Source organism: Medicago truncatula, chromosome 5 (genome assembly GCF_003473485.1).
Source record: "Medicago truncatula cultivar Jemalong A17 chromosome 5, MtrunA17r5.0-ANR, whole genome shotgun sequence".
NCBI lineage: Eukaryota > Viridiplantae > Streptophyta > Magnoliopsida > Fabales > Fabaceae > Medicago > Medicago truncatula.
In genome coordinates this window covers 26,564,044-26,586,941 of record NC_053046.1, presented here as the reverse complement: position 1 = coordinate 26,586,941, position 22,898 = coordinate 26,564,044, and the positions used below count along the sequence as shown (strand labels likewise).

General features: G+C 34.6%; 4 protein-coding genes across 11 annotated transcripts; 2 read left to right on the top strand and 2 right to left on the bottom strand.

Moving 5' to 3' along the window:
• Positions 1–980: 980 nt before the first annotated feature.
• LOC11432453 (glutamate receptor 2.5) lies at positions 981–7,868 on the bottom strand. 7 transcript variants are annotated; one of them, XM_024784478.2, is made up of 7 exons: positions 7,582–7,715; positions 7,383–7,477; positions 5,032–6,621; positions 3,057–4,360; positions 2,673–2,970; positions 1,897–2,294; positions 981–1,602 (listed from the first exon to the last, which is right to left on the bottom strand). In XM_024784478.2, the coding sequence occupies exons 3-7, from the start codon at positions 5,309–5,311 to the stop codon at positions 1,111–1,113; spliced, it is 2,772 nt and encodes a 923-aa protein (XP_024640246.1). In that variant the 5' UTR covers positions 5,312–6,621; positions 7,383–7,477; positions 7,582–7,715; the 3' UTR covers positions 981–1,110. The 7 variants fall into 7 exon arrangements, with proteins under 7 accessions (XP_024640246.1, XP_024640247.1, XP_024640244.1 ...); XM_024784479.2 differs by lacking the exons at positions 7,383–7,477; positions 7,582–7,715 and adding an exon at positions 7,730–7,868; XM_024784476.2 differs by having other exon boundaries at positions 5,032–7,477.
• On the bottom strand, positions 1,601–17,889 carry LOC11429954 (glutamate receptor 2.5). Of its 2 annotated transcripts, none has more exons than XR_003012396.2 (5): positions 17,259–17,889; positions 15,154–16,457; positions 14,769–15,066; positions 13,940–14,449; positions 1,601–1,784 (listed from the first exon to the last, which is right to left on the bottom strand). XR_003012396.2 is itself a non-coding variant. In XM_024784480.2 (5 exons), exons 2-5 carry the CDS (start codon positions 16,453–16,455, stop codon positions 13,765–13,767), a joined length of 2,076 nt encoding a protein of 691 aa, XP_024640248.1. In that variant the 5' UTR covers positions 16,456–16,457; positions 17,259–17,889; the 3' UTR covers positions 13,306–13,764. The 2 variants fall into 2 exon arrangements, 1 of the variants encoding a protein (XP_024640248.1); XM_024784480.2 differs by lacking the exon at positions 1,601–1,784 and adding an exon at positions 13,306–13,842 and having other exon boundaries at positions 14,052–14,449.
• LOC11436045 (mitogen-activated protein kinase kinase kinase 1) lies at positions 7,146–22,742 on the top strand. Its single transcript, XM_003614776.4, has 9 exons — positions 7,146–7,177; positions 18,901–19,655; positions 20,069–20,153; positions 20,320–20,382; positions 20,470–20,627; positions 21,341–21,413; positions 21,540–21,599; positions 21,944–22,054; positions 22,264–22,742. Exons 2-9 carry the CDS (start codon positions 19,021–19,023, stop codon positions 22,471–22,473), a joined length of 1,395 nt encoding a protein of 464 aa, XP_003614824.1. The 5' UTR covers positions 7,146–7,177; positions 18,901–19,020; the 3' UTR covers positions 22,474–22,742.
• Positions 7,383–13,301, top strand: LOC11428810 (mitogen-activated protein kinase kinase kinase 1). The gene is made up of 9 exons (XM_003614779.3): positions 7,383–7,834; positions 9,819–9,903; positions 10,069–10,131; positions 10,220–10,377; positions 10,750–10,822; positions 10,920–10,979; positions 11,742–11,852; positions 12,042–12,287; positions 12,597–13,301. Exons 1-8 carry the CDS (start codon positions 7,383–7,385, stop codon positions 12,252–12,254), a joined length of 1,215 nt encoding a protein of 404 aa, XP_003614827.1. The 3' UTR covers positions 12,255–12,287; positions 12,597–13,301.
• Positions 22,743–22,898: the final 156 nt, after the last annotated feature.

Genomic DNA, 22,898 nt, shown 5'->3' with positions numbered 1-22,898 from the left:
GTGATCACCACACCATACTCTGGATATTGGCCATGCTTCTTCTTCTTCTTCTTCTTCTTCTTCTTCTTCTCTCCTACCAATGCCATTTCCACAATTGATCGTTAAACTTTTGAGAAATTGTAAATTTTGAAGGAAGAATAGATCAGAGATTTTATTTACATTAAATTAATTGTTTCCCGAGAGGCCGAGAAGCATCGCGAAATCTTCGCTTCTCACAACAATGGCTTAGCCAAAAAAATAAAAAATGTTTTTTTGGTGATAATTGAGTATATTTATATGATTTTCTACTCTAATAATATATATCTAACTGTCCCAACTGTATTTCTAAAAATAAAAAAAAATCCTAAATATAAAAAAGAAAATGCTCCATATCGTAAATAATTTATCATGATGACATCACGACGCTAGATACCTGTATTGTTGTAACAAAAGCTCTAATTTATATCAATCCCACCGATGCATTCTGTGGAAGGAATATCTAACGGTTGCAATTAATTCGCGAGGCATTCAATATAGTTCCATTCACTGCAAATATCAACGAAATTTTTTAGTTACACCCCATATATTTTTCGTTACATCCAAATTTACTTAAAAGTTTACATTAATACTAAAATTGCCCTTTTTTATATAAATTCATACAATCTAGAATTTGAGAATTAAATTTTATCTAGAATATTGTCATTCTAAGAGTGTGTTTGGATGCTACTTGCAGGCAACCCGAGAATAATGAACTCGAGTGTTCATTCATACAATCTGTTCGGAGTTTACAACTCTAGAGCTTTCGAAAGCAAGCTTCCCGTTGCAACAAATGATCGAAGTCCTTGAAAAGCATACAAGACTCAGTTTACCACACAATGTACAACAAAATCTCTAACTCAATGATTTTCCAATTTGTTTAATGAAACTTATTTATCTTTGAATATTTAGTAGTAATAGGTTAATTTTTACAACATTATGAAACATGACTTGTTAATGAAGCATGAGCACCATAACCATATCAACAAGTTCATTACTTAACATGAATCACACACCTGTCATAATATCTTAAAATGTATCGGCATAATATATTGTACAAACATTTTTACAATCGTAGTATGTAACATTAATTGTTCATGAAGCATGAGCAGCCAGTACATTATCGACAAACTCAACCACTACTAGAATTTGCTGGCTATTAGTGACATTCTCCTCTGATGCATTTCTTGTTTCACTGTTATTTCTTACTCTTCTTAAGATTCTTGATTGGAGTTTCGAACGACACCAAGCAAAAAACTTGGTTGTACATCTCCATAATCGTGTTAATGCTAAAACTGTGTGTTTTCTCAAAGTTTCTACATTCTTCACTAACAAACAAATCATGTGATATGACAATGCAAGAACAGCAAAAATAGAACAGATTGAAAACAGACCAAGGAAAGGCTGAAGGCCTATAGATGAATTATTTTTCCCCTTGTTGCTCTCTAAAGAAGAACAATTGGCTTTGCTTTCACTCTCTATCTCGTTCAACATATTTTTTTCGAGCTGTTCTGTTTCTCCGCTCTCTATCATATTCAGCAATGCCTCTGATATGTCAGCAACTAGACTTGAACCTTTTGGAAATACCTATGGTTTCAAACCACAAAATGTTACACAAAAGTTGGATCAGCTTTTGAATATTAAAGAAAAAGCATGCATTTGTAAGGTTTTCAATTGAAGCAATAGTCTCAATTGTCTGCATTGTAGAAAAATGTGGTTAAATGCAGGTAATGTGGTCCCAATCGTGTCGAAAAACTATTTTTGAAAACCTTGTGTGTATGGAAATATCTATTAGGTCTAAAATTTTAATTACCCTAATTTCATTTATACCAAACATGTTAAAAACTAAAAATCAGTGACAATGAGAGGAGAGAAACCCACAAAACCAAAGCCGCCAAGCCTGAAAACGTTCCCCACTTTGATGAAGCCCTTACATGAGTACTTTGCTAGAAAGACTTTAGCATGAGGCGCAACAAAGAAGGCAGCTTCAATTTCCTTCTTCTCAAAGGCAGCAGCGTAGTCACTCATGGAATTTATTTTCCTAATATTCTCAGGCTTAAACTTTAGTACGTCAATCAAATACTTCACAATAAATGAATTTCCATTACACCCGACTGGTGAATTTCTTTCTTTAAGGGTCTGGATATCTAACACCGATGGCTTTACTTGTGAAATAGTTATGGATGTCAAACTTGCTGTGAAACTATTTGTCACAATGAAAATAGCAAATAACCAGGGCGTCAGTACAACCTGAGCTAATGGTTTTCTTATTGGTTCTCCTGCATATTGAAAATGTATAAGAATTAGGAATATGCTTTTCAAAATTAGAGAAGAATGTGATTGAAAAGCTATGAGTTAAGCCTAACTCTATCCTATAAAATTTTAATGTAAGATGAGTGATGTTTCATAGTTAAAACATATTTTCAAGTCATATCTAACTCAACGTTAGCGTGTCAATACATACATTCATTAACTATAATACCATCGTGTAACATTAAGATTGCGCGTAAGTCAACCCTACAAACTGGTTTGTAAGGTGAGAGATGTCTTACACTTGTAACCACTGCTAAAGTTTTGGTCATCAATTTATGCTGATATTTAGTAGCTATGAAATTTACTCAAATAAACATGTTCAGTCTTCATGTTAGAGGACTTACTATGTGCATAAAATAGTACTGTGACTAAAAACCAAAGCATCGATCCGAAACCCCTAAGATCTGGGTTAGCTTCCCGTTCAATCAACCAAATAACAACACCTACAAAAATATGCGTAGCTGCTATCATCAGCCACATCTCTTTCGTAAAGGCATCCAAAAACATCCATGTTTCTTTTGATTTTGCTGGTTGCTCAGTAACCACCATCTGGAGGCCAGATTCAACATACGGTTGTGAAAAGTCCACTAAATGATATCTGTATTCCACTATCGCTGTGTCACCAACTGCAGCATCCAATGTCTGCATTAGAAGTAAAATTTAAGATTTTTATTAATCAGAAGAAGAAAAAAAAACTAGTGCTCTAACCTGGATGATCGTTACCATACCTTATTGTAGACCTGATAAACCATTTCATCGTATGAGCCATTGAACGGGATAAACTTGTACTGTAAATCATAAGGTAAACGTTCGACAACTACTTTAAAGACGCCGATAGAGAAACCTGTTATCAAAGTTCCATTCCTACTGTCATGTGTTACATTCACAAACTGAGTAAAGACACCATTGGCAGGCACTCCTATTTTCAATGACCTATCCTCGTTACTGTGAATCCATCCCTTGGGAACCGATTGAAAATCTCCAGGCCAATAAACTGTGCTGAAAACTCCATTAGAATCATTAGTTGTGTTTGTCATCTCCATCACTTGATGTCTAACTATGTTCTTTGAAAAACCAAGTGTTGAAGACCAAAGTGCCAATTCTCTATAACTTTTCCCAATCACATTAATTATGTTGAAGGTTGGTGATTGGAGAAATTGTCCATTCTTGGAGAAAGTCTTTGCGCTCAGTCTTTCAAATTTTCTTGACAAAATCTTTTCTGAGAATTGTTCAAGTCTGAACTTTCCTTGTGATAATTTATTTGCAGCTTCAGCAATAGCTTTAGTTGCATAATATGCTTGAAGTGCAATGTTACTTGGGTTAACACTATCTTCTTCAGGGTATTCTAGTGCAAACTTTCTTCGGAATAGGAATTTAAACTTTCTGAAACCCTTATTCATTTCTATGAAGTGTGTTCTAAATCCAACAACACCTTGCATGTTGAAGATAACAGAAGAGTTAACTGAATCAAGTAGGCCAGCAACCTCGTCCGGGATAATCCATACCGAACCTTTTTCCATCAAACCTATTTGTTTTGCTTTCTCACAAATAATATTAGCCAACTCTAAAGAAGAACGAACAATCAAGAAGACCCTATTACTCTTCCTTTTCAACTTATTAAGCTCATTTTCAATTGTAGATTCTGCGTCTGAAAGTGTGGATAAAGAAGGAATAGCTAAATGGCTTTCAATTTCAGAACCAGCAAGTTTAAGAGAATTGGAGAGGCTAAGTATTATTTCTGGATCAGAGGAAAAGTAGTCATTATTATGTTCATAAATTACTGCCACCTTTTTCCATCTGAATTCTCCTACAATTGCTGCAATGCATTGGATGTGATGGTTAATATCATCTCCGAGTTGGATGAAATGTGGCAATCTAGGAGATAATAATTCTTGTCTGCCAGCAAATGAAGTTAGAGACAAGATAGGAGTGTTCTTTATGTTGTCGTCGAATTCACTAGCAAGTGTTGCTTCGTTGTGTGTAATCGTTCCTACGATGGCCAGCACCTGGTTGCTCCGTGAGAGATCCATAACTATATTTATAAAAGCGTAATGGTGTTGGTTAGACTGTTTATTTTTACTTCAAAGTTTACACAATAAATCCATCATGAGAAAGGTGAATGTAAATATCATCGGTCTATACATAATCATGATTCATAATAGAGAAAAGTGGAAACTATTTGGTTTTTATAATATGTTTGGAAACAAAATAAGGAAATACTGCAGGATTCATTTTTAGGACAAGATATGTCACTGATACAACGCAATACTGCAGGATATCTTATGACAGACTCGGATATGTACAAGATATGTCACCAAAATAAGGAAATACTGTGGGATACAACTTTAGTGGGAGGGGATAAGTACACACCCACTTGATTGTTCATTTTAACTCTCTGTTGTGGTCTACTATTTGTCAAAAATGTCTAGAACGGTTGGGGAAAAGATTCATGTGTTGCATCTAATGATATAGTTACAAGTGGGGTTTTTTGGGCGACCGTTCTTCAGGTTGTGAGAGGAATTGGGTGTTCTCGTTCTACTTCATGTTAGCTGGTAGAGTGTCCAAATACTATTTTATTTGTCAAAAAAACTGAACACCTATGATGCGTTTGATTGATGAATCAAAATTTAAGACTAAACGCGGCGTGCATTAATTAGATAAAAACATTTTTAATGCAACTTTAAGAGTTGGAAGGGAAATTACCACTTGAAATAACTTGTGCAGAATTGCCATGTGAATCTTTTATCTGCAAATCCAGCTTGGACGAACTCAATTGGTTGTTGAACTCTTTGACTGCAATTTCCATTGCTATCTTTTGATGTTTTCCCATTAATGAAACCAAATCAAGCACAACACCTATGCTCATAACAGACTTTTGTTTCGGCACTAAGCAGTGGCTTCTTTTCACTCTTGACCATGCCAACAATAACAGGACAATATTGAAGCAAAGAATACTTAGTTGCAATGAAGAATTTCTCCCCATTCCAGAAAGGTAAATGTTCAGAGACAAAGAGAGTGTCACAAATTTGAGTCACTGACTTTGGGCATGAATATTAATAGTTGTTTTTCTCCAACAATACTTGAATATTCAATTTGTAGCCTATTAAATAATATTCATAATTGTCAACAAGTTCCGACTCAAGTGGCAATGTAGCCTATTAAATAGTATTCATTATTGTCAACAAGTTCCAACTCAAGTGGCAAAGATATCAAAATTGTTATCTACATGATCAGTTGAACAAAGTACTTTGAATAAATTAGTCACATAACAAAAAAACTAGATGTTTGACTGGAGAAAAGTCAATGGAAGACTATGCATGAGTAATGCCATGCTTAGAGCAATCACTTTCACTGTTGCTTAAAAAACTATTTTGGTTTTAGTTACTCTTAACAGGGAACTTTCCAAGCTCCCCCCTTCTTTGATTTTTTTTTCTTACGATATATTTTTTTTGAATAAGCTAAATTAGCCCACCTAAATTGGCATCAAGGATAATCGAACCTGAGAACTTGAGGAGGAGCATACTCCAATGTCTCAATTCAATACCACCATGCTAATCCAAGTGGATTGAAAGATGCTAATTTCAAATTTACAAGACTTAAGTTTTTTTGCCAATAATATTCAACTACAAATCGACTGTTAATGAAGTTTCAATAACATGAAGGTAAGTTATTGGAGTTCGATGCTATAAGTGTTGGGAAAATATGAGTCGCTTGAATTTTGGTCCATGTAAAAATATAAATTAATTTGTACTCCCCACCCATAATCAACTGCGAATGAAGTAGAAAAATGTAAATGTTATATTATCTAGTTTTACTCCCTACCTATAACAAACTTAAAGAATAGATATATTAACATATTGTTCAACATAGGTTGGAAGGGATATTATGAGTGAAATCAAGAAAAATGAAAAAAGGACAAAAAGTTGAATGGGACATTATCTGCAAATCCATTTTAGTGAAACCAAATCTAGCACATCAGCTATGCTCATAAAAGTGTTGAAATATATTCTTACTTGAAGTCTAATGGCTAGCACATACACGGCGCATACGAACCTGCTAGTCTATTTAAACTTGGCATTGCTGCCACGCCTATGTACGAATCACAGTCACCATTCACCTACGTTTACATGCTTTTTCCACCTCGATCATATACTGATTTGAGCGTCGGAGCGGCTATATGTTTTGTCGGTCCCTTCCCCTCCATCGGAGAACGGTTACCGCCGCACTGGGTTACCTTTGCTGCCGTACCTAATTGTCATCAACACGAGCGTCAAGATCACGCCATCCTAAGCTCTGTTACATGATAGATTAGTTAGTAATTGTAAGGACTGAATTGAACAACAAAAAAACACTTCCAAAGACTAATTCGACTATCTAAAAACAAATATGAGGATAAATATGACTAACATAAGAGATATTTGTTTATACAATTTTGATACATCCAAAGATCAATAGGAAAACAAATAGATGAAAGTTTGAATCCTTAATACAGGGTATGACAATGTATATTAACTTTGATAAATATCTAATTATTATTCTTTATTTAATCTATACTAACCAATAACAAACAACTATACTAACCATATCCCATCTTACTTGAAAAAAACCACATCAAATCTACGTTTAGGACACTTTTACCCTATGAAACACCGATACAGACACGAGCACCGGACACGACACGAACACTGACACGCCAACACAGATAATAATTTGAAAAAATGACATAATTCAGTGTAATTACAAGTGTCGGTATCGGACATGACAATAGGACACGCCTAATTCGAGGAGTGTCCGTGCTTCATAGTTTTACCACAAATGATCGGTAGTGAGCCCGGTCAACACTTGACAAATACTAGTAATATGTTGACTGACTTAAGTTGAGAGGAAGTTCACCAATCCTAATAAAAATAGAAAATTAAGATGTTGCGACGTCAACTAAGCAGATTCAAAGAAAGCAAGTGAATGGCCCAAAATCAATTGACAAAGAAAATAACAGATACCCAAACCCAACTCTTAGGAAAGAAGACACAAATAACCAGCTGCATACTACTAACATGGCAACGCCAACTACACACATCAAGTTCAAGACCGCTCTTCTTTTACTTCTCAGTTTTCATCTTCTTCTTCTTCCTCTTCCCAACATAGTTCCCTGTTACAACCATCACTTTCTTAAGCTTGTTCAACCTTTTACTCATTTTGATATAGATATTAAAAAAAAATATTGGAAAAAATCTGGTGTGGTTATAAACACACCATGCCTTATGGTGGATCTATCCCTGGTTGTGGACGACACATGGTCAACCTGGGATCATTTGAGAGAAGAGAAGAAGATAGATGAAGTAGAAGAAAAATGGGAAGTTGGTGAAGTGGGAAACCAAAGGGATACTTGCTCGAATTGTACATTTTCTAATCTGAGATTGATGCCAGTTATTACTCCTGGGAGTTGGGAAAAGGGTGAACTTTTGGGTAGTGGTTCGTTTGGATTTGTATATGAAGGAATTTCTCAGTAAGGGTATGTTTAGTTTAGAGAAGAAGTTGAGTAGAGAGAAATAAGTGAAAGAGAGTTAGTGAAGAGAGAAAGAAGTGAGAAATAGAGTAGATTTGATGTATTGTTTGGTAAAAGAGAGAGAAGAGAGAAATAAAAGAGAGAAGTGTTGATTATATATAAAAGTACTATAATACCCCTAATCCATTAAATTCAATTTAATTTGTATGTGAATTTATTTATTAATTTAATAAATTTCTTCAATTATTTTTAATTGGTTTAATTAAGAAGATTTTTTTTTTGAGCAAGGTCTAATTAAGAAGATTAATTTAAATAATTATACTATTATATTCATTTTAATTTAAATATTAATTGAGATAATTTAAATTATGATTTCATTATTAATTAACTGATTCACACCCGTGCACACACAACCCATCTCATTTAGTCAATTCCCACTTCCTAATTTATGTGCAGTCTTTAATTAAAATTAAAAACAAAAACATGCATCCCGTTTGCTTTTTTTGTAAAAAAAATAAATGTTAACATTATCTTTGCATGAGACAAAAACCAAAACGGGGGTAAGAAGGGAAAATCATCTAGTACAGTTCACTCCCTCCACTTTCTTCGCATCCTTGGAGAGAAATTGAAACAGGTGGGGCCCAGCCATATTTGTTCTCTCTTCCTTGTTTCTTCGATGTGCCAAACTAGAGAAATTGTCACTTTCTTCTCTCTTTCTCTCCTCTCCTTCTCTCTCTCCTCAATCTCTCGCCTACCAAACACAGTGTAAGTGTTGCCCTCTTTACTTGTATCTTATTTCGTTTCTACCATTCATATTATTAAACGCGTTAAATATACAAATTTCTTGTTTTAATTTATCTAAATATTTGTTCAATTTTTAGTCCTCAAAATTTTTCCATTTTGGTTTTTTCAAGAAAAATTACAATCACCTTCTTTAATATTGTAACATTCATATTTTTAAATAAAATTTTATAAAAATTTTTATAATATTATAATAACATGTTTAACCTTTATTAAATTAAGGAAAACTTACACCGACCTTCTTTAATAAGGTCTTGAAGCATTCTTTTAATAAGATCTATTAAAATGACATTTACACTCCCTTTAATTTTAAAACTAACACTAACTTTCTTTGAGTTACTTACTATCAAATAAATACAAGAACATAATTAGGACTTGAAGGCATAGTATTAACATTTAAATTTACATCTATGAAGTATGGACACAGACACGTGACAACAAAATACTGAAACACCGACACCGATTATAATTTAAAAAAATGACATAATTTGGTGTAAATTAAGGAGTATCCGTGCTTCATATATTTACATTTACTACTCTTTCATGAAAGCAAACCCCTCTTTGGATTTGTAACGTTGCGAGCATTCTTCACATAATGAAATTGAAAATCATCTTCACATAACTCCTAGTCAACAATGAACAAGAACAAAACCATCTTTTTCCCTTAAAAAAATTGTTTATATTTTATTGAACGAATGTGTTGAGGTAATCCATTGGACTTTTAGAATATGGTGGATGGTTCCAATTCATTAAAAAAAACTGTTTGTGGATGAATTAATATATGGATGGATTGGATGAATGCTGGATTGGTGGATCAAATTGCCACTTCCATCCTATTGGAAAATGCATGTCAAAAGTGAGCATTATAGGGGGAGCTTTGACACAACGGTAAATTTGTTGTCACGTGACTGAAAAGTCATGGGCACAAGTCCTGAAAACAGCCTTTTGTGTAAAAAATAGGGTAAGATTGTGTACAATCCACCAATTGGTGAGACCCCTTCCCGGACACTGCATACGCGGGAACTTTGGTGCACCGGGCTGTCCTTTTTGATGGGGAAATCATGTTGTTGTCGGTGAAATTGTTACCTAATACCTTCTATTCAACATGCTCATCTTTTGGGTTTGTTTCTCACTTTTGTAACAATGACTACCAGTTTTATTCCCTTTCTGATAACCACTGCAGAGATGGATTCTTTTTTGCTGTAAAACAAGCTTCATTGCTTGATCAAGGGATTCGGGGAAAGCAAAGTGTTTTTCAATTGGAGCACGTAAGAGTTAAGACAGTCAGACATGCTTACTCTTTCTATTGCTTCATAATTTTTTTATAATTCAACTTTCCATTAATCAAAATCCTTTTATGAAGATAAAGGCTTATAAATAAATACTTTGTTGTCTCTCATTATTTTTTCATGTAAATGTTTTCTCACTCTCAGGAAATTGCACTTCTGAGTCAGTTTGAACACGAGAATATTGTTCGATACATTGGCACTGAAATGGTACTTTGCTTGTCAGCTTGTCATTGGATCCTATAACTACTATCTTGAACTGTAGTTTGTAATACATTCTGCTTGTTGTTTATTGCAGGATGAATCAAATCTATATATCTTTATCGAGTTGGTAACCAAAGGTTCCCTTTTACGCCTCTACCAGAGGTATAAACTTCGAGATTCCCAAGTTTCTGCTTATACGAGACAGATTCTGCATGGTTTGAAGTATCTTCATGATCGCAATATTGTTCACAGGTGATCCCAAACTTTATTTACTTTGTTATCCTTTGTGGTATAGAATAAAGATGAATCCTGTTATTCTGGTATGATTAGAGTGAGTTATACAGTTGGATATCTGTCTTGTTTGTTGTAGTTGAAATATATCATAAGCAAATATGATATTTAGCCTTAGCAAAAAATGATATATAGAGTGTAATAATCATTTTAACTTGTTCTCATAACTTGAAACTCTAGAAACATATGTCATATAAGAGTTTCAGTATCAGAAATTCTAATGGTGTCACAATTTCTTTAGCATATTTGTTTTCTGTATTTTTGTAGCAGTTTTGTAGTGCCACTAAGCAATTTTTGTAAATATGGCCTAACTATTTTCCCTCCTAATTGAAGGGATATTAAATGTGCAAATATATTGGTTGATGCAAATGGATCTGTCAAAGTTGCAGATTTTGGATTGGCAAAGGTGACCTTTGACTTCAGTCATGGAATCTGAACTACCTTCAGTTGCATAAAATATAATTTCCATTTACTAATTTTACTCTGTGACTGTTGTTTTTCAGGTAACTATATTGAATGATATTAAATCATGCCATGGAACAGCATTCTGGATGGCACCAGAGGTTTGTTTTCAATCTTATCTTGAAAGAGAATTACTGAATAATGGTTCAACAATCAACATATTTACTACATTGTTTGTAACTTCTTAATTGTTTCTTTAAAAGTGAAGTAGTTGGATCAATAATTGTTACATGTAGATTAAGTTTATGCTCTTCTTCTTCTGCTTGCTGAATGAAATTAAATTGTCATAAATATACAGTTAGATGTAATGTTCTATTAGTTCAAATACTTGCTTTGATTGTCTCTAAAGTTATTGGGATTTCACCTAGAACCTCAGTTCATATGTAGATAAATCTTACCATACATAATTGATTAAGAAACAATGTGTTGTCTTAACATCATTTAGTAGGGTTAGTTGTAAAGTTGAAACAATAAATCTCTGAAGTGTAGCATGGACATCAAGAGGGTACTCAATCTGGGGAAGCATTACTTTATAGTAGAGTAAATACTCAATCTGGTCTTTGAAATTGTTGGATTATATCAACCCTCCCACTTTATTGATATTCCAAAATAATCTTTGAAATTTCAAAATGTTAATTGTGTCCTATCTTTTTTGATATTTGCATGGACTACGATGAAATTACGTTAGTAATGTTGAAGATGCATTTCAAACATATGTGATTGGAGATCCAAACAGTGATTGAAGATTTTTCGATCCAAACAGTGATCTTTTATGAGATACACACCTACATAAAAGATTTTTCATTTTAAGATTCTTATTAGGTTAAGCAGTGATGCTGAAGTTTTACTGTGGTAATATGCAGGTTGTAAATGGAAAAGTTAACGGTTATGGACTTCCGGCTGATATATGGAGTCTAGGATGCACTGTGTTGGAGATGTTAACTGGGCAAGTTCCATACTATTCTTTGGAATGGGTATGTATCATATTACTATTTCAAGCTCATAATCCAACTGTTTCTTCTTTTTACCACGCTTTTAAGATGAGATTAAACTTAAACGAATGTGACTTTTTGAAGTGTTATGTAGTTATGATTTGATCCCTATCTCTATATAAAATTTATATGAAAATTGCATTAGCTTTGCTGAAACTCTCCTGACAACAGGTCAGCGCAATGTTTAAAATTGCACATGGTGAACTACCTCCAGTGCCTGATACTCTTTCAAGAGATGCACGTGATTTCATCCTGCAGTCTCTTAAAGTTAATCCAGATGACCGTCCCACTGCGGCTCAACTCTTAGACGACAAATTTGTCCAGATGTCATTCTCCCAGTCCTCTGGCTCAGCGTCTCAACATATTCCGAGAAGAGGTTATTAAACTTGTCATCTCCAACTATAGAACATAATTAAGGTAAATGTCTTTACGTACTACCTCATTTTTTCTGCCCTGTTTATGCCTTCTTATCATGACATCTGAATCATTAATGTTTTTTCTAGAACACTATTGTTACGACTTTTCATCCTTTCAAGAATTTTATTCATAGCTCATGATATGTATTGACTGGAGATAAGTAACAAATATGAGATGCTTGAGGTGCTAGTTTCTGTTGAATTGAATGCTTATATGATGCACGCTTTATTTAAATTGGGTGAAGGTCAACCATGTTCTAATTATATTTTGGTTACAAATATTCTTCCTAATAATTAATTTCTGAAACAGGAGGTGGACAAGGATGTCCGATGGAAAAATATGTAGCTTGAAATAATCTATCTTGAAAATAGTCTTGGTTATGTAGCTACGGTAATGAAAAAAAGCGAGTATCAAACCTTTAATGAGTTCCACCAAAGACAACGTGATCATTGCCTATTCAAGGAAAATAAGAATAATAGAATGAGTTGAATTTTAAGGCGCGTATTGACTTTTTGTTGAAATAACACTGGTAAGTGTGAACTTATACAAGACAATTTGTTGCTGTTCATATGAATTATCAACTGTAAACCGCCTAACAAAGTGAACCATCATAGAATTTATATATACTTTTTTGAGCAAATAGTCACTTTGGTCCCTGACTCTGCACCTCGCTGTCACATAAACTCTGTTCCGAGCTTACAATTCTAAGGATGTTTTGAAAGCTTCCTGTTGCATCGAATGATCAGAGTCCTTGAGAAGCATACAAGAGTCAGTTTACTACACAACGTACACCACTATCTCTCTAAACTCAATGATTTTCCAAATTGTTTAATGAAACTTATTTCTCTTTGAATCTTCCAACATGTTTGTCATAGTATCACCTAAGAAAAGTGAAAAGCAAATTCTTCGAATATTTGGCAGTAATAGGCTAATTATGAAACATGACTTGTTAATGAAGCATGATCAGCCATAACTATATCAACAAGCTCATTACTTAACATGAATCACACACCTGTCATAATATCTTAAAATGTATTGGCATAATATATTGTACAAACATTTTTCATGAAGCATGCGCAGCCAGTACATTATCAACAAACTCAACCACTACTAGAATTTGCTGGCTATTAGTGACATTCTCCTCTGATGCATTTCTTGTTTCTGTGTTATTTCTTACTCTTCTTAAGATTCTTGATTGGAGTTTCAAACAACACCAAGCAAAAAACTTGGTTGTACATCTCCATAATCATGTTAATGCTAAAATTGTGTGTCTTCTCAAAGTTTCTACATTCTTCACTAACAAACAAATCATGTGATATGACAAAGCAAGAATAGCAAAAGTAGAACAGATCGAAAACAGACCAAGGAAAGGCGGAAGGCCTATCGATGAATTATCTTTCCCCTTGTTGCTCTCTGAAGAAGAACAATTGACTTTGCTTTCACTCTCTATCTCGTTCAACATATTTTTTTCGAGCTGTTATGTTTCTCCGCTCTCTATCATATTCAGCAATGCCTCTGATATGTCAGCAACTAGACTTGAACCTTTTGGGAATACCTATGGTTTCAAACCACAAAATGTTACACAAAAGTTGGATCAGCTTTTGAATATTAAAAAAAAAGTATATATTTGTAGAAAAACTATTTTTAAAAACCTTGTGTGTATGGAAATATCTATTAGGTCTAAAATTTTAATTACCCTAATTTCATTTATACTAAACATGTTAAAAATTTAGAATCAGTGACAATGAGAGGAGAGAAACCCACAAAACCAAAGCCGCCAAGCCTGAAAACGTTCCCCACTTTGATGAAGCCCTTACACGAGTACTTTGCTAGAAATACTTTAGCATGAGGCGCAACAAAGAATGCGGCTTCAATTTCCTTCTTCTCAAAGGCAGCAGGGTAGTCACTCATGGAATTTATTTTCCTAATATTCTCAGGCTTAAACTTTAATACGTCAGTCAGATACTTCACAATAAAGGAATTTCCATTACACCCGACTGGTGAATTTCTTTCTTTAAGAGTCTGGATATCTAACACCGATGGTTTTACTTGCGAAATAGTTATTGATGTCAAACTTGCTGTGAAACTATTTGTCACAATGAAAATAGCAAATAACCATGGTGTCAGTACAACTTGAGCTAATGGTTTTCTTATTGGTTCTCCTGCATATTAAAAATGTATCAAGAATTAGGAACATGCTTTTCAAAATTAGAAAAGAACGTGTCTGAAAATTATTCTGTAAAATTATCTTGTAAGACGAGGGATGTTTTCCACTTTAAAACATATTTTCAAGTCATATCTAATTCAAAATCAGATTCTCATTACATTCATTAACTCTAATACCAGCGTAACATTTAAATTGCGTGTAAATCACCCTACGCTTGTAACCACTACGAAAGTTTTGGTCTACAATTTAAGCTGATATTTGGTAGCTATGAAATTTACTCAAATAAACTTCAGCAATCATGTTAGACAACTTACTATGTGCATAAAATAGTACTGTGACTAAAAACCAAAGCATCGATCCAAAACCCCTAAGATCTGGGTTAGCTTCCCGTTCAATCAACCAAATAACAACACCTACAAAAATATGCATAGCTGCTATCATCAGCCACATCTCTTTTGTAAAGGCATCCAAAAACATCCATGTTTCTTTTGATTTTACGGGTTGCTCAGTAACCACCATCTGGAGGCCAGATTCAACATATGGTTGTGAAAAGTCCACTAAATGATATCTGTATTCCACTATGGCTGTGTCACCAACTGCAGCATCCAATGTCTGCATTAGAAGTAAAATTTAAGATTTTTATTAATCAGAAGAAGAAAAAAAAAACTAGTGCTCTAACCTGGATGATCGTTACCATACCTTATTGTAGACCTGATAAACCATTTCATCGTATGAGCCATTGAACGGGATAAACTTGTACTGTAAATCATAAGGTAAACGTTCGACAACTACTTTGAAGACGCCGATAGAGAAACCTGTTATCAAAGTTCCATTCCTACTGTCATGCGTTACATTCACAAACTGAGTAAAGACACCATTGGCAGGCACTCCTATTTTCAATGACCTATCCTCGTTACTGTGAATCCATCCCTTGGGAACTGATTGAAAATCTCCAGGCCAATAAACTGTGCTGAAAACTCCATTAGAATCATTAGTTGCGTTTGTCGTCTCCATCACTTGATGTCTAACTATGTTCTTTGAAAAACCAAGTGTTGAAGACCAAAGTGCCAATTCTCTATAACTTTTCCCAATCACATTAATTATGTTGAAGGTTGGTGATTGGAGAAATTGTCCATTCTTGGAGAAAGTCTTTGCGCTCAGTCTTTCAAATTTACTAGACAAAATCTTTTCTGAGAATTGTTCAAGTCTGAACTTTCCTTGTGATAATTTATTTGCAGCTTCAGCAATAGCTTTAGCTGCATAATATGCTTGAAGTGCAAAGTTACTTGGGTTAACGCTATCTTCTTCAGGGTATTCTAGTGCAAACTTTCTTCGGAATAGGAATTTAAACTTTCTGAAAGCCTTATTCATTTCTATGAAGTGTGTTCTAAATCCAACAACACCTTGCATGTTGAAGATAACAGAAGAGTTAACTGAATCAAGTAGGCCAGCAACCTCATCCGGGATAATCCACACCGAACCTTTTTCCATCAAACCTATTTGTTTTGCTTTCTCACAAATAATATTAGCCAACTCTAAAGAAGAACGAACAATCAAGAAGACCCTATTACTCTTCCTTTTCAACTTATTAAGCTCATTTTCAATTGTAGATTCTGCGTCTGAAAGTGTGGATAAAGAAGGAAAAGCTAAATGGCTTTCAATTTCAGAACCAACAAGTTTGAGAGAATTAGAGAGACAAAGTATTATTTCTGGATCAGAGGAAAAGTCGTCATTATTATGTTCATAAATTACTGTCACCTTTTTCCATCTGAATTCTCCTACAATTGCTGCAATGCATTGGATGTGATGGTTAATATCATCTCCTAATTGGATGAAATGTGGCAATCTAGGAGATAATAATTCTTGTCTGCCAGCAAATGAAGTTAGAGACAAGATAGGAGTGTTCTTTATGTTGTCGTTGAGTTCACTAGCAATTGTTGCTTCGTTGTGTGTAATCGTTCCTACAATGGCCAGCACCTGGTTTCTCCGTGAGAGATCCATAACTATATTTATAAAAGTGTAATGATGTTAGTTAAATTGTTTTATTTTTACTTAAGTCTTCACAATAAACCCATAATGAGAAAGGTGAATGTAAATACCATCTGTCTATACATAATCATAATTCATTGACCATAAAAGTAGAGACTATTTACATTTTATGATATGTTTGGAACCAAAATAGGGAAATACTGCAGGATACAACTTTAGTACAAGATATGGCACTGATACGACGCAATCCTGCAGGATATCGTATGACATGCTCGGGTATGTATAAGATAAGTCACTGATACAACACAATACTGCAAGATACAACTTTAGTGGGCGGGGATAAAAACGCACAACTTGATTGTTCTCTTTAACTCTCTATTGGTCTATTATTTGTCAAAAATTTCTACAACAGTTCTGTCCTGTGCTACCATGTTCTGCTAGTTGATTGTCTAGAATTTTATAAGTTTATCTAAAATTTTATCAATTCATTTTCTCTCCTGTAAATCTTTCCAATGTTAGAGCGGAATCAAAATTCATTGAGGAGACAATTTGAGTTCCGTCCGTGTTTTTTTTCTTTTTCTTTTGTGTATCGATAGACGAAGTTACAATAGTCATCGGAAACTCACACACATAAGCGGAGGAGTCAGAGTTCGAACGCCGGTCACAGTGTACGACTTGATAATTTCGGTATTTTTGTTGGATGAGATAAGACTTGTGGATCCGGCCCTCTATTTGTCCCAACTAAACACTAAACAAGTAAGTTATAAAATAAGGCGTGCAGGAATTAGATAAAAACAATTTGGAAGGGAAATTACCACTTGAAATAACTTGAGCAGAATTTCCATGTGAATTTTTTATTGCAAATCCAGCTTGCACGAACTCATGTGGTTGTTGAACTCTTTGACTGCGATTTCCATTGCTATCTTCTGATGCTTTCCCATTAATGAAACCAAATCAAGCACAGCACCTATGCTCATAACAGACCTTTGTGTCACTAAGCAGTGGCTTCTTTTCACTCTTGACCATGCCAACAATAACAGGACAATATTGAAGCAAAGAATATTTAGTTGCAATGAAGATTTTCTCCCCATTCCAGAAAGGTAGATGTTCAGAGACAAAGAGAGTGTCTCATAGTTGAGTCACTGACTTTGAGTATTAATAGTTGTTTTTCTCCAACAATACTTGAATATTCAATTTGTAGCTTATTAAATAGTATTGATAATTGTCAACAAGTTCCAACTCAAGTGGCAATGTAGCCTATTATATAGTATTTACAATTGTCAACAAGTTCCAACTCAAGTGGCAAAGATATCAAAATTGTTAGGTCGAATGTTGTGATCGGAGTTTAAACCCCTGACAAAGATGCCGAAATTGCTAGACCTTACGTAGTGATCGGGTTTGAACCACGGATCATCCACTTTTGTGTGTGAGTTTCTAATGGTAATTGTCATTTCGTATATCTATTAAAGAAACAATATTAATAATAATTTTCTTTTTCAAAAGTCTCCCCAATACTTTGCAAAAAAAAAAAAAACGTTGATTATCTACATGATCAGTTGAACAAATTACTCTGAATAAATTAGTCACATAACAAAAAAACTAGATGCTTGACTGGAGAAAAGTCAATGGAAGACTATGCATGAGTAATGCCATGCTTCGTAATTCAGATTAGAGCAATCACTTTCACCGTTGCTTAAAAAACTATTTTAGTTTCAGTTTGTCTTAACAGGGAACTTTCCAAGCTCCTCCCTTCTTTGATTTTTTCTTTCTTATGATTTTTTTTATTAATAAGTTAAACTAGCTCATCCAAATTGACACTAGGGAAAATCGAACCTGAGAGCTTGAGGAGGAGCATACTCCAAGGTCCCAATCTAATACAACTAGGCCAACCTCGCCATTTTAATGCTAGCCGCAATAGAATAAATAGTTCATAAAGCATGAGCAGCCAGTACATTACCAACAAGCTCAACAATCTCTGCATTTATTGTTGTTAAATTCCCACTGTACAAAAAACTAAGCTCATACGTATTTCAGATAGTGAATAGAAGAATTAAGATATACTATTTCTTTCAATTAATTGGAATAAATCCTTAGAAAGGTCTCTACTTCAACTCAATGTTTGACTCAAAATCTCTCATAGATTTAATAAAAATTATTTAATGTTTAATTTAATATAGTTATTATAGAATATAAAAAATCTATGATTTAGGATTAAGATAGCAAGTGAATGGCCTAAAATCAATTGACAAAGATAACAACAGATAGGCCTATAGGACCGGCCTATATGACCAACTCTAGTTCCACGAGAAATTCTTGCATGCAAACGCGTATAAGGTTTTACAAACAAGCACTGACAACTTGACACCTCATTTATTTATTTGAAGCACGCTTTTGATAATGTTTTCTCTCATATGACACTTTCACTAGAAATGATTGGAAGTGAGCCCGGTTTGACAATACTAATAAGTAATAATATGTTGACTGAGATGAGTTGAGAGGTAGTCTAATAATAAAAGGAGAAAACTGAGGGACTGAGATGTTCTGAAGTCAACTAAAAAATATCATAACGAGAAAGCCATGACCTGTATCGCTCCGGGAGTTTCCCTTCGACTTGAAGGTGTTGACGGAGAATTTGATATTATATGTCGGAGTTTAGGGTTGTCTGGACCGGAGGATTTCTCCATTCCGGCGGCGGCTTGGGAGGCGATGAAGGCTCGGTCTTCGTCCGAACTCAATTCCGGCAGCAGTGGTATTAAAGGAGTTAGTCCGTCTATGCTTAAGCCGCCACCAGGGGTTGTGGTTTCTGCTGTGGATGACATGTGTTCGAAGTGGGATATACTGAGAGATTTAGCTCCGGAAGGGGAAAGAAAAGAGGGAGAAGAAGAGGAAGAGAAAGAGAAGATAGATGAAATAGAAGAAAAATGGGAAGTTGGTGAAGTGGCAAAGAAAAGAGGAGAGACTAGCTCGACATGCTCATCGTGGGATCTATTGAGGAATTCTATTTCTAGCTCAACATGCTCAACATGGGATCTTTTGATGGATCTTTCTTCGGAAGGGGAAGTTGGTGAAGTGGCAAACCAAAGGGGGGATACTAGGTCGAATAGTATATTTTCTAATGTGAGATTGAAGTCACTTATTACTCCCGGGAGTTGGCAAAAGGGTGAGCTTTTGGGCCGCGGTTCATTTGGAACTGTATATGAAGGAATTTCTGAGTAAGTGTTGCCCTCTTTACTTGTGTCTTTTCTCGTTTCTATCATTTGAATTTTCATAGCATGTTAAATTAACAGAAAATTACTTTCACCTTCTACTTCTACTTACCACTCATCAAAAACTCTAAAATGAGTTTCATTACACCCCACAACATTACACCCCTTTTCAAATCTTGTATGTGGAGGCTTTAGTGCATCGAGCTTCGCAGTTTGATGATGAAATCGAGTTGTTCTTAATGAAATTATTTGCTAATATTTTCTATTCAACATGCTCATCTTTTGGGTTTGTTTCTCACTTTTGCTACAATGCTCAGGATTAAAGCCTTAACGAGATTGGCATTTACGAAATTTAATGTTTGTAATTGTTAGGCAAGTGTTAACTACCAGTTTTATTCCCTTTCTGATTACCATTGTAGAGATGGATTCTTTTTTGCTGTAAAACAAGTTTCACTGCTTGATCATGGGAGTCAGGGAAAGCGAAGTGTCGTTCAACTGGAGCACGTAAGACAGGCTTTCTCTTTCTATTCCTTCGTAATTATTGTATACTTCAATTTTCCATTGATCGAAATCCTTTTATGAAGATAAAGGTTTTCTTATAAATACTTTGCTGTCTTGTGCAATATCTTTCAATCTATATGTTTTCTCACTACTTCTTCCTCATTCTCAGGAAATTGCACTTCTGAGTCAGTTTGAACATGAGAATATTGTTCGATACATTGGCACTGAAATGGTACTTTACTTGTCAGCTTGTCATTAGATCCTATAACTACTATCTTGAACTGTAGTTTGTAATTTACATTCTGCTTGTTTATTGCAGGATGAATCAAATCTATATATCTTTATCGAGTTTGTAACCAAAGGTTCCCTTTTAAGCCTATATCGGAGGTATAAACTTCGAGATTCCCAAGTATCTGCTTATACGAGACAGATTCTGCATGGTTTGAAGTATCTTCATGATCGCAATGTTGTTCACAGGTGATCCCTCAATTTATTTATTTATTTTGCAATCCTTTGTGGTATAGATCAGAGATGAATCCTTGTATTCTGGCATGCCTATGTTCTTGCTTTCATTGCATGAAAAAAACCTCCTCTTGCTGTCACATAATTGCAATATAAATATTGATTTAAAATGACTTTGTAATGTTAGTGTTTCTTTTCCTTCTTGTTGTTAATTGGTTGTTTAGAACATCTTTTCATTTTCATAGTTCGGGATGCGTTTTACATATTTTTGGGTAGTTAGGCAGAAAGGTTTAAAATACAAGAACCTAGAGAGATGAGAAGCATTCGGTAATTTGGATGTGTGAACTGTGCAAAGGCTTTGATGTTGGGTGAAACCCTTGGTGGAGAGTTCTCTCTCGCATTCAGAGTATTTTCAATTAAACTGTTCATTTCCTTTGATTGTTTCTATCAATTTCCCATTTCTCTCTTCCCTGAGTTCCTAACAACTTGTGTTTTCACGGCGTTTGATACTTTGATCGATGTGAATTTTCATAAAAAAAAAAAGAGATGTCCTTTTCTCATTAAAGGTCTTGATGTCAGAAATTCTAATGGATACAGTTTTATTTCTTTTCGGTTTATGCTGTCACGATTTCTTTAGCATATTTGTTTCTGTATTTCTGTAACAGTTATGTAGTGCCACGAAACAATATTTGTGAATATGAACTAACTATTTTCCCTCGTAATTAAAGGGATATTAAATGTGCAAATATATTGGTTGATGCAAATGGATCTGTCAAGGTTGCAGATTTTGGATTAGCAAAGGTGACCTTTCTACTCTGCTTCAGTTTCTGTCTAACTTTGACTTTAGTCACCGAATCTGTACTACCTGCAGTTGCATAAAATATAATTTCCATTTACTAATTTTACTTTGTGGCTGTTGTTTTTCAGGCAATTAAACTGAATGATGTTAAATCATGCCAAGGAACACCATTCTGGATGGCACCAGAGGTTTGTTTTCAATCTTATCTTTGGAAGACAATTATTGAATAATGGTTCAACATATTCAATTAGTGGTTGGATCTACATTGGTAATGTTGAAGATGCATTTCAAACATATGTGATAGGAGATCCAGACAGAGGGACCATCTAGGCTTTACCTCTGCACCGGCATGCAACATATGATTAGTGATAACGGTGTTGTACTTGTGCATATTTGTTGGATTAGAAACCTTGTACTTGCTGGGCTGCATCAATATCCTTAGCAACCCCCTCCCCTACAAAAAAGATGTTTCATTTTATGATTCTTATTAGGTTAAGCAGTGATTCTGAAGCTTTACTATGGTAATATGCAGGTTGTAAGAGGAAAAGTTAAAGGTTATGGACTTCCGGCTGATATATGGAGTCTAGGATGCACTGTGTTGGAGATGTTAACTGGGCAAGTTCCATACTCTCCTATGGAACGTGTATGTATAATATTACCATTTCAAGCTTATAATTCAACTGTTTCTTATTTTTACCACGCTGTTAACTTGAGATTAAACTCAAACTTATGTGACTTTTTGAAGTGTTATGTGGCTATGATTGATCCCTATCTCTCTATAAATTTTTTATGAAACATTGCATTACTGCTAGTTTTGATTTCCAAGCTTTGTTGAATCTCTTATGACAACAGATCAGCGCAATGTTTAGAATTGGAAAAGGTGAACTACCTCCAGTGCCTGATACTCTTTCAAGAGATGCACGCGATTTTATTCTGCAGTGTCTTAAAGTTAATCCAGATGATCGTCCCACTGCGGCTCAACTCTTAGATCACAAATTTGTCCAGAGGTCATTCTCCCAGTCCTCTGGCTCAGCGTCTCCACATATTCCGAGAAGAAGTTAAATAAACTTGTCATGTGCAACTTTTCATGACATCTGAATTATTAGTCTTTTCTAAAAAACTATTGTTATGACTGTCCATCCTTTCAAGAATTTTATTCATAACTCATAATATCTATTGGATGGAGATAAACAACAAATATTAGATGCTTGAAGTGCTAGTTTCTGCTGAATTGAATGCACATACGATGCATGCTTTATTTAAATTGGGTGGAGCTCAACTGTGTTCTAACCATATTTTGGTGACAAACATTCTTCCTAAAAAATTATTACTCAATTATAATGTCTGTCAAAGCACACTGAAATTATATCATCATCAAAATGTAATAGGTTACCAGAGTTTTATACCAATTTGTATGCTAAACTTCTGGGAGTAGTAGGGACAGAAATTGGAGCAGTGGCTTCTTTTCACTCTTGACCATGCCAACA

Bases quoted from the DNA above. Each gene is read 5' to 3' on its own strand.
- LOC11429954 (XM_024784480.2), bottom strand. From the start codon at position 16,455: ATGGATCTCTCACGGAGAAACCAGGTGCTGGCCATTGTAGGAACGATT. The intron at 15,067-15,153 runs GTATGGTAACGA...CTTCTAATGCAG, and splicing joins TTTATCAGGTCTACAATAAG to ACATTGGATGCTGCAGTTGG. The intron at 14,450-14,768 runs GTAAGTTGTCTA...TTTAATATGCAG, and splicing joins AGTACTATTTTATGCACATA to GAGAACCAATAAGAAAACCA.
- LOC11436045 (XM_003614776.4), top strand. From the start codon at position 19,021: ATGACCTGTATCGCTCCGGGAGTTTCCCTTCGACTTGAAGGTGTTGAC. The intron at 21,414-21,539 runs GTGACCTTTCTA...GTTGTTTTTCAG, and splicing joins CAGATTTTGGATTAGCAAAG to GCAATTAAACTGAATGATGT. The intron at 22,055-22,263 runs GTATGTATAATA...TTATGACAACAG, and splicing joins CATACTCTCCTATGGAACGT to ATCAGCGCAATGTTTAGAAT.
- LOC11428810 (XM_003614779.3), top strand. From the start codon at position 7,383: ATGGCAACGCCAACTACACACATCAAGTTCAAGACCGCTCTTCTTTTA. The intron at 10,132-10,219 runs GTACTTTGCTTG...TGTTTATTGCAG, and splicing joins GATACATTGGCACTGAAATG to GATGAATCAAATCTATATAT. The intron at 10,980-11,741 runs GTTTGTTTTCAA...GGTAATATGCAG, and splicing joins CATTCTGGATGGCACCAGAG to GTTGTAAATGGAAAAGTTAA.
- LOC11432453 (XM_024784479.2), bottom strand. From the start codon at position 5,311: ATGGGGAGAAATTCTTCATTGCAACTAAGTATTCTTTGCTTCAATATT. The intron at 2,295-2,672 runs GTAAGTCCTCTA...TTCAATATGCAG, and splicing joins AGTACTATTTTATGCACATA to GAGAACCAATAAGAAAACCA. The intron at 1,603-1,896 runs GTGGGTTTCTCT...TTGAAACCATAG, and splicing joins GGCTTGGCGGCTTTGGTTTT to GTATTTCCAAAAGGTTCAAG.